Below are 9,160 nucleotides of genomic sequence, written 5' to 3' on the forward strand. Positions count from 1 at the left end.
TTGTTTTTTTGAGTTGGAGTCTCACTCTGTCACCCAGACTGGAGTGCAGTGGCTACTCCCGGCCACTGCAGCCTCCACCTGTTGGGCTCCGACAATCCTTCCGCTTCAGCCTTCCAAGTAGCTGGAACTACAGGTGCGCACTACCATGCCCGGCCAATTTTTGATTTATTGTAGAGATGAGGTCTCACCAAGTTGCCCAGGTGGATCTCAGACCCTCAGCCTCAGGCAATCCACTCACCTCAGCCTCCCAAAGTGCTAGGATTACAGGCTGAGCCACCGAGCCCAGCTTGTAATAAGTTTTAAAAAGAAAAAGTATGTCTTCCAATTTTGTTCTTTTTTAGGATTCTTTGGCTGTTCTGTGAGACTGTCCCTCACATTTTCACATGAATCTTAGGGATTATCAATTACTGCAAAAAAAGGCAACTAAGATTTTGGTAAGAATTGTGTTGAATCTGCAAATGAATTGGGGGAATATTGCCATCGTAACAATATTAAATCTTTTAAATCTATAAACATGGGATCTCTGCATTTCTTTATGTCTTCTAAGGGGTTTTGTAGATTTTAGTGTGTAAGCTTTCACTTCTGTTAAATTATTCCTACGTATTTTATCTTTTTGATGCTCTTGTAAAATGGATGTACATATTTTTGTACTTTGCTTTCTTCACTTAACAGTATGTCTTGAGGATTATTTCATATTGGCGAGATCATAATACTTCATTACTTCTATATGTAATTATCTTTTTTGGCACCTTAGGGTTTCATTATATAGACATACCATAATTAATCAGTTCTCTGTTAGTAGCCTTTAGATTATTTCTTTTCTTTGCTAATACAAACTACGCTGGAATATTTAATTTTGTACATAGGTGATTTTGTACCTGTTGTGAGTAGATCTGTAGGATAAATTACATTTACCTGGGCAATCACAGACCATGGGCATTTGTAGTTTTGGTTGATATTGCCAAATTGTCCTCCATAGAAGTTATCCCAATTCTCCCATCCTCCCAGTGGAATGTTAAGGCTGCTGCTCCCCTAACATAGCTTTCTTTATCCTTACACTGCCTTACCTTAGGGGCCTCTTTTTGTGGCTTCCCCAGTGTTCTGCTTCTACCCTCTCTCCTCTCTCCTCACAGGCATGGATGTTGTAAAGATTGGGGGTCCTGTCTACAGGATTGGAGTTGGAGGTGGAGCTGCTTCATCCGTGCAGGTGAGTGGGAATAGCTAAATGTGCAGACATTGTGATACCACAGGGCCTCACACCTGGGGTGGGTATGGGAGCCCCACCTCCCTGAGCTGAGCTGTGCCATATATACCCCCAGGTGCAGGGAGACAACGCTAGTGACCTGGACTTCGGGGCTGTGCAGCGGGGAGACCCAGAGATGGAACAGAAGATGAACCGTGTGATCAGGGCTTGTGTGGAGGCTCCCAAGGGAAATCCCATCTGCAGCCTCCATGACCAGGGTGCTGGTGGCAATGGTGAGGAAAGGGTTGGGTGGAACAAGGACCTGGACTTTCCTGGTCTCCTGCCAGATTTGGTGTAGGGAGAGGCACGGAGGGTCTACCACCATCTAGCCAGCTCTATCTGCTATACATTCTGAACAGGTTCAGGGTTGGAGGGTATAGAAGACTGCTGCCATGTGATGGTTGGTGATGAGGTGCAGCAGAACTCACACAGGAACAGACAATTAAGGGCTCCTTTGGAGGCTAGGGACTGCCCTCTGCTTGTCAGGAGCTGATCACCACCTCTCCCTGCAATCCTACCAGGCAACGTCCTGAAGGAGCTGAGTGACCCAGCTGGAGCCATCATTTATACTAGCCGCTTCCAGGTGGGTCTCATTTCCTGAAGTCGGGCTGTTCACCCACCCTGCTAACCCCGGCCTCTACCCATCTCCCTCAAAGTCCTAGCAACAACGTCAGACTTGGGAGCACCCACTGACCCTTCTCTTTCTCCTTACCATGCTGTGCAGTTGGGGGACCCAACCCTGAATGCCCTGGAAATCTGGGGGGCCGAGTACCAGGAGTCAAATGCACTTCTGCTTAGGACTCCGCACCGGGACTTCCTGAACCATGTCAGTGCCCGAGAACGCTGCCCGACTTGCTTTGTAGGCACCATCACTGGAGACAGGAGAGTGAGTTGGCATGGAATTGGGAGCAGATCCTGTGGGCCAACTTGAGCTGCTGGGGTATGGGCTGTAGTGAGAACTGTTCAGAGAGAGTGATGAGAGGAGATGGGAGATGGTGGCAAACAAAGTGTGGATGTAGGAGTTGGGGAGGTGTCAGGACTGAATAGGGGAAGACAAACGAGGCAGAGAGCATTTCTGCCCTAATTTCTAGGAGCTTTCCCTGCTGGTGCTCATAGTCTCTTTCCTTCTGGGTGCTGTCCCTGTGGCCTGTAGATAGTGCTGGTGGATGATCGAGAGTGTCCTGTGGGGAGAAATGGCCAAGGGGATGCCCCTGCAACAACCCTTCCAACCCCTGTGGACCTGGAGCTGGACTGGGTGCTGGGCAAGATGCCTCGGAAGGTTTGTGGGTAGAAGGAGGAGGGTGGGTTTCTCCTTCTGTGGCCCTTCTCTCCAGACCACCGTTTACCTTACGTATGCATTGTCAACTATGTGCCCAGCCCTGCCCTCAGTTCTCACACTCCTTGTCACTGTCTGTGTTGCAGGAATTCTTCCTCCAGAGGGATCTTCCTGTGCTACAGCCTCTGGTCTTACCCGCAGGGCTGAGTGTGCACCACGCTCTGGAGCGGGTTCTAAGGTTGCCTGCCGTGGCCAGCAAGCGCTACCTCACCAACAAGGTCCTGTCTGTACCCCCACTCTGCCCTCTGTACCCTTCCTCCACTCACTTACCCTTAGAGACTGCTGTAGGGGCTCATCAGACACTGGGGGAAGTGGCAGGGTAAGGGAGCCACTCTGACAGCCTGGTCTCCCTGCTCCCCATCTCTGATTGGAGTTCTTCATTTTGGGGGAAAGCCAGGCCCCCACCGTTCTGTGTTCCTCAGGAGTGAGTGGAGGAGCATATGCTTTCACTGTCCCTTGCTCTCTCACTAACCCCACCTGGTTTTGCAGGTGGACCGCTCCGTAGGAGGCCTGGTGGCCCAGCAGCAGTGCGTTGGTCCTCTGCAGACTCCTCTGGCAGATGTAGCAGTTGTGGCACTGAGCCACCAGGAGCTCGTAGGGGCTGCTACGGCCCTAGGAGAACAGCCAGTCAAGAGCCTGCTGGACCCCAAGGTTGCTGCCCGGCTGGCTGTGACTGAAGCCCTCACCAACTTGATGTTTGCTCTGGTCACTGACCTCCGAGTGAGTCCTCCTATAGCTTCTGCCCTGGAGTCCCAGGCCTTGGGGACACTTCCACATCCGCTTCATGCTTCTCATTTTATGTTCATAACCTTGCAGTCCTGCTGCATCCTCCAGACTCTGTATCTCTTTTCTCTAATTCCATACCTCTGCCACTCCCAGGACGTGAAGTGCAGCGGGAACTGGATGTGGGCAGCCAAACTCCCAGGAGAGGGCGCAGCTTTAGCTGATGCCTGTGAGGCAATGGTGACAGTGATGGTGGCCCTGGGTGTGGCAGTGGACGGTGGCAAGGACTCCCTCAGCATGGCTGCCCGGGTTGGCACTGAGACTGTGCGGGCTCCTGGTGAGGTCTAGTGCCTTGGGGAGAGGAGGAGGAACTGTGGGCCTGAGTTGGCAGCTTATTCTTTCTTACTCTTTGCTCTGCAGGGTCACTGGTCATCTCAGCCTATGCCGTCTGCCCAGATATCACAGCCACCGTGACCCCAGACCTTAAGCATCCCGGAGGGAAAGGTATGGATTCGTCCTGTCCCCATTGCATTGTGTTCTGAGCTTCGTCCTTGCTTTGGATCTGCCTTGTGAGTACTGGACCCCCTTGTCTCTACACTAGGCTGTAGTGCTTTCTGGTCCTGGTGGTCTGGGGGAATCTCACTGCATGCTGGGAATGACAGTATTGAGAGCATTTTGGAGAGGGGTCCTCCTGAGCTGTGCATCTCCCCTCACCCCTCCCTGTCTTTTCAGGCCATCTGCTCTATGTACCTCTGAGCCCTGGGCAGCACCGGCTGGGTGGCACGGCTCTGGCCCAATGCTTCTCCCAGCTTGGGGAGCAGCCTCCTGACCTAGACCTTCCTGAGAACTTAGTGCGTGCCTTCAGCATCACCCAGGGGCTGCTGAAAGGTGAGTGAAGCCCCAGGGGAGATGATGCGCACAGTACCAGGCACACAGCAGGTGTTTACCAGCTGAGTAGTGGGGCACAAAGGACTCCAAGGTCCTTCTCCCTGGCTCTCTGTGTGTGCCCACACCTTCAACTGACTCTCCAGAAGGTAGGATGGGACTTATAGGTTTGGGTCCCAGAGTTGCTCAGTGTTTTATCTTTCCTCCAGACCACCTTCTCTGCTCAGGCCATGATGTCAGCGATGGAGGCCTCATCACCTGTCTGCTAGAGATGGCCTTTGCTGGGAATTGCGGGATAGGGGTGGATGTGCCTGCCCCGGGGGTTGATGGTGAGGAACCCCAGATCTAGACTAAGGCCTGAGCCACTTTCTTCTCCCTTCAGATCCCATCTCCTATTAAAGAATGAAGCGCCCCTTGATGCCTGAGTCTTTTCTGTCTCTTCTGTACTATGTTCTCTGACAACTGAATCAAATGGAACTGATTGGTACCCACTGTGTTCCTGACTGCACCCCTCTGAGACCTTCCATCCCTGAGGTGTCCCTGATGAAATGTCCTTGGTTCCACCCTCCCAGCCCTCATCCACCCTGGCCCCTGCCCTTGCCATATGTTCCTGACTTTCCCTCATTTCTCTCCCAGCGCTGCCTGTGCTGTTCGCTGAAGAACCAGGCCTGGTGCTGGAGGTGCAAGAACCAGACTTGGCCCAAGTGCTAAAGCATTACCGGGATGCTGGCCTCCACTGTCTAGAACTGGGTTGCACAGGAGATGTTGGGCCCCACGCCATGGTGAGAAAGAGAGGAAGAGAGTCATGTACAGGGGGCAGTTAAGAGTAGGGTGGCCGTGGTCCAACTCTCTGCCAGCTGTGGAGGGGGCCATTCCCTCTCCTAGCCCTTGGTAGATTTGTCCCTCTCCCTAGATCCGGGTGTCAGTGAATGGGGCTGTGGTTCTGGACGAGCCTGTTGGGCAGCTGCGAGCCCTTTGGGAGGAGACGAGTTTCCAGCTGGACCGGCTGCAGGCAGACCCGCAGTGTGTGGCAGAGGAGGAACAGGGCCTGAGGGAACGCTCGGGCCCCAACTACTGCCTGCCCCCCACCTTTCCGAAAGCCTCCTTGCCCCGAGAACCTGGTAAGGGAGTATGTGCAGAAGCTTGGCTTCCTGGGATCATTGGGTCTGGATGCCTGGGTCTGCCTTATCAAAGATATCTGGGGAGTTGGAGTGGGAAAGTAATCCTCTGGTCTACATATACCCCTTCCACCCCAGGTGGTCCCACCCCCCGAGTCGCCATCTTGCGAGAGGAGGGCAGTAATGGAGACCGAGAGATGGCTGATGCCTTCTACTTGGCTGGGTTTGAGGTGAGCAGGGTGGGGTGGCAGAGCTGGGGGCCGAGATCCTACCTTGCCTGTGTGTCCTCTGACACTTTTTCACCTCTCGGTCTTGCCAGGTGTGGGATGTGACCATGCAAGACCTCTGCTCTGGGGCAATTGGACTGGACACATTCCGTGGTGTGGCCTTTGTGGGAGGCTTCAGCTATGCTGATGTCCTAGGCTCTGCCAAAGGTCAGTGTGCAGGCTTCCGCTCACTCCTTCTCTCCCATATTCCTGAAGAAGTGCTGTTAGCCCTCCTTTTTCTGGTCTGGGGATTGACCTGTGACCTCCACAAAGCTAGGAAAAAGTGGGTACATTCATTCTGAACCAGATGCCAGCAGAAGGCCTGTAGGTAACTGAAATGAGGCGGGTGGACCGGGGGGCTATGCCAACTTGGAGGGCAGATTATCCTATTGGAAAGATGACTCAACATAGCCAGGTTTTACTGTTTTTCAAGAGAAGCCAAATATCCAGATTTTTATATGAAATCTTATTTTTAGATACTAGGCAACTTAATAAAAATGTTGAGTGTTGGCTGTGTACAGTGGCTCACACCTGTAATCCTAGCACTTTGAAAGGCTGAGGCTAGAGGATTACTTGAGCCCAAGAGTTCGAGACCAGCCTGGTCAACATAGCAATATCTTGTCTCTACAAAAACATTTAAAAGTTAGCTGGGCGTGGTGGCACATGCTGGTAGTCCCAGATACTTCTGCTGAGGCAGAAGGATTGCCTGAACTCAGGAGATAGAGGCCGCAGTGAGCCATGATCTTGCCACTGCACTCTAGCCTGGACAACAGAGTGAGACCCTGACCAAAAAAAACCCAAAACGAATAAAAGGAAGAAAACAAAAGTTCTGGCAAAGCCAAAAAACAAAATCGTGAGTCATCTCTGCCCTAAGTGTTAGCAACATCTGATTTAAGTAGATAAACTCATTTCTTCTAGCCTGGAATTAGATTCCAGAAATAAAAACTATTATTATTATTATTATTATTTTAGTCAAAATCTCACTCTGTCACCCAGGCAGGAGTGCAGTGGCATGCTCCCGGCCACCTCAGCCTTGACCTGCTAGACTCAGACGATCCTTCTGCCTCAGCCTTTCAAGTAGCTGGAACTACAGGCGCATGCTACTATATATGCCCAGCTAATTTTTTGATTTATTGTAGAGACAAGGTCTCACCATGTTGCCCAGGCTGGTCTTGTCTTGGACTCCCAAAGTGCTAGGATTATAGGCTTGAGACGGCACCTGGCCGAAATAATGATTAATAAACCCTTTGCACTTGTCCCAAGCTCTTCAGAGGGGCCCTTAGGGAGAGTAGCAGTGCTTGCTGAGATGGGAGAACAGCTGTGCCCCTTCATTCCCGCTTCCCCTTTTCTGAGGTCTTCCTCATCTCATCCCTACTTTCTTGTTCTCTCCTAGGGTGGGCAGCTGCTGTGACCTTTCATCCACAGGCTGGGGCTGAGCTAAGGCGCTTCCGGAAGCGGCCAGACACCTTCAGCCTGGGCGTGTGTAACGGCTGTCAGCTGCTGGCTCTGCTGGGCTGGGTGGGAGGCGACCCCAGTGAAGATGCCCAGGAACTGGGCTCTGACTCCTGGCCAGCCCGTCCTGGCCTTCTGCTACGCCACAATCTCTCTGGGCGTTACGAATCTCGATGGGCCAGCGTGCGTGTGGGGCCCGGGCCAGCCCTGATGCTGCGAGGGATGGAGGGCGCTGTGCTACCAGTGTGGAGTGCCCATGGGGAAGGTCAGGCCCAGGCAAAGCAGGAGGGAGGATCTGAGGATGGGGGATAGGTAGAAAGCCTGAAGAAGCTTGGCTTTGACTTCACTTCTCCATTCTTCCCAGGTTACATGGCTTTTTCTTCTCCAGAACTCCAGGCCCAGATTGAGGCCAGGGGTTTGGCTCCACTGCATTGGGCAGATGATGATGGGAACCCCACAGAGCAGTACCCCTTGAATCCCAATGGGTCCCCAGGGGGTGTGGCTGGTGTCTGCTCCCAAGATGGCCGCCACCTGGCTCTCATGCCTCACCCTGAGCGGGCTGTGAGGCCTTGGCAGTGGGCATGGCGACCCCCTCCATTTGACACTCTGACCACCTCCCCCTGGCTCCAGCTCTTCATCAATGCCCGAAACTGGACACAGGAAGGAAGCTTCTGAGCAAATCGGGAAGGCTCACCTGGGCCTCATGGTTTGCCCCCTGAATATGTGCTGCCCTCCCTCCCAGGAGCACCCCATATTATTTCCAAAAGTATCTTGGACAGACAAGGACTGAAATGTAAAAAAACTCAGCTGACTTAGTAATCTGCCTGCTAATTTTGCCTTCCATTGCTGGATCTTTTTTTAGCTCTGCACTAACATGGTGTGCCCTTTCCTGGGCCCAAGAAACAGCCTGTGGTTCATGAAAAGAGCCTACAATGGAAAATCAGGGTGCATAGAGTCAAGGGAGGTGCCCCACTTTACCCAGTGAGCTCCATCTTGTCTCATTTCCCTCCTCTGGCTCTGGGGGATGTTGTATGCCTCCCTTTCTCATTATTAGTGTTTAGGGCATAGGGATGGACACAGAAAACTATGCAAATCAACCCCTTACTACCTCATTCTCATTTGAAAAACAGCAGCTTTCTGGATTTCTCTTAAAGTGCTGTGCTGTGCTGTGCTAAGTGTAAGGAATTGTTGCTTGCTTAAGTTTCTCTGACAAGGGTTCTGGCTGTGTCTCAGGGCTGGCCTGATGCTGGCCTCTGAACAGTGTTCCTGATGTTTGCATGTAACTTAGCAGCTCCCGTTCTGATAGAAGTGGTTGGCACCCTTATCCTTAGTACTGAGCCCTTAGTATGTTGAAATACTACCTCTTCATTCATTTCATTAATGTCTGATAACTCACTATTGTGCCAAGCACTGTCACTGGCCCCAGGGAGCTTATGTCTAGTGTTATTTAAAATAATCACTATATATAACACCTTGAGCCGAGCAGGAACTAGGCATTTTGTATGTATTTGAATTAATTCTCCCTGAAATTCAGCAAGATACTTGATAGCCCCTTCCACTTTTTTTTTTAACAAAGGAGGAAATAAGGTTGACTGCATAGCCCAGATCACACATCTTAGAAAGGACAGCCAGGAGGCCATGCTCAGCCATGCTGCATCTGCTTTCCACTATCTTGCATTACATTTTCTGGAGGAAGCATCTCAAGATTCCTTGCTGACAACTGTCTTAATGCCGTCCATTGCTTTCTTTGCTTTCACAAATATGAGTAAAAGTCCCTTCCTCATAACTGTTCTGTTGTATAACTCAAGTCAATTAGTCCCCTAGAAAGTTCAACATCTTGATTAAAGGAATTTCCCTGAGAATAGAGACTAGACTCTTGAATTGATCCCTGAGGGCATTGGGGCCTGGAGGTGGGGACAGGGAGGCTGAGCACTTCTACATATTTCTGGTAGAGAGTGGCCACCCTAAGAAGACACCAGTAATAAAGCAATGTTAAATTGTGAGTATGGAGAAAATAACTGTTTTAGATCTTTTCCTTATTGCTTTGCATACTGAGCTGAATGAGACTAGTAAGGATCACTTTTCTGTCACTCAGGCTGGAGGGCAGCACCACACTCCCAGCCACCATAGCCTCAAC

General features: G+C 51.3%; 1 protein-coding gene across 1 annotated transcript in view; it reads left to right on the top strand.

Annotated features, from left to right (window-relative positions):
• PFAS (phosphoribosylformylglycinamidine synthase) overlaps positions 1–7,864 on the top strand; it is a 21,633-nt gene extending 13,769 nt beyond the window's left edge. The window contains exons 12-28 of the mRNA XM_008061131.2: positions 1,134–1,207; positions 1,320–1,476; positions 1,765–1,826; positions 1,968–2,129; positions 2,397–2,522; positions 2,666–2,797; positions 3,069–3,299; positions 3,459–3,639; positions 3,723–3,806; positions 4,035–4,190; positions 4,397–4,516; positions 4,824–4,969; positions 5,101–5,308; positions 5,444–5,535; positions 5,625–5,739; positions 6,965–7,288; positions 7,388–7,864. Coding sequence (XP_008059322.2) covers positions 1,134–1,207; positions 1,320–1,476; positions 1,765–1,826; positions 1,968–2,129; positions 2,397–2,522; positions 2,666–2,797; positions 3,069–3,299; positions 3,459–3,639; positions 3,723–3,806; positions 4,035–4,190; positions 4,397–4,516; positions 4,824–4,969; positions 5,101–5,308; positions 5,444–5,535; positions 5,625–5,739; positions 6,965–7,288; positions 7,388–7,698 — 2,681 coding nt within the window. The 3' untranslated portion in view covers positions 7,699–7,864. The remainder of the gene's footprint in view (positions 1–1,133; positions 1,208–1,319; positions 1,477–1,764; positions 1,827–1,967; positions 2,130–2,396; positions 2,523–2,665; positions 2,798–3,068; positions 3,300–3,458; positions 3,640–3,722; positions 3,807–4,034; positions 4,191–4,396; positions 4,517–4,823; positions 4,970–5,100; positions 5,309–5,443; positions 5,536–5,624; positions 5,740–6,964; positions 7,289–7,387) is intronic.
• Positions 7,865–9,160: the final 1,296 nt, after the last annotated feature.

The sequence above is a fragment of the Carlito syrichta genome, unplaced genomic scaffold (genome assembly GCF_000164805.1).
Source record: "Carlito syrichta isolate Samal-C Ts95f unplaced genomic scaffold, Tarsius_syrichta-2.0.1 Scaffold305117, whole genome shotgun sequence".
In the NCBI taxonomy this organism is placed as follows: domain Eukaryota; kingdom Metazoa; phylum Chordata; class Mammalia; order Primates; family Tarsiidae; genus Carlito; species Carlito syrichta.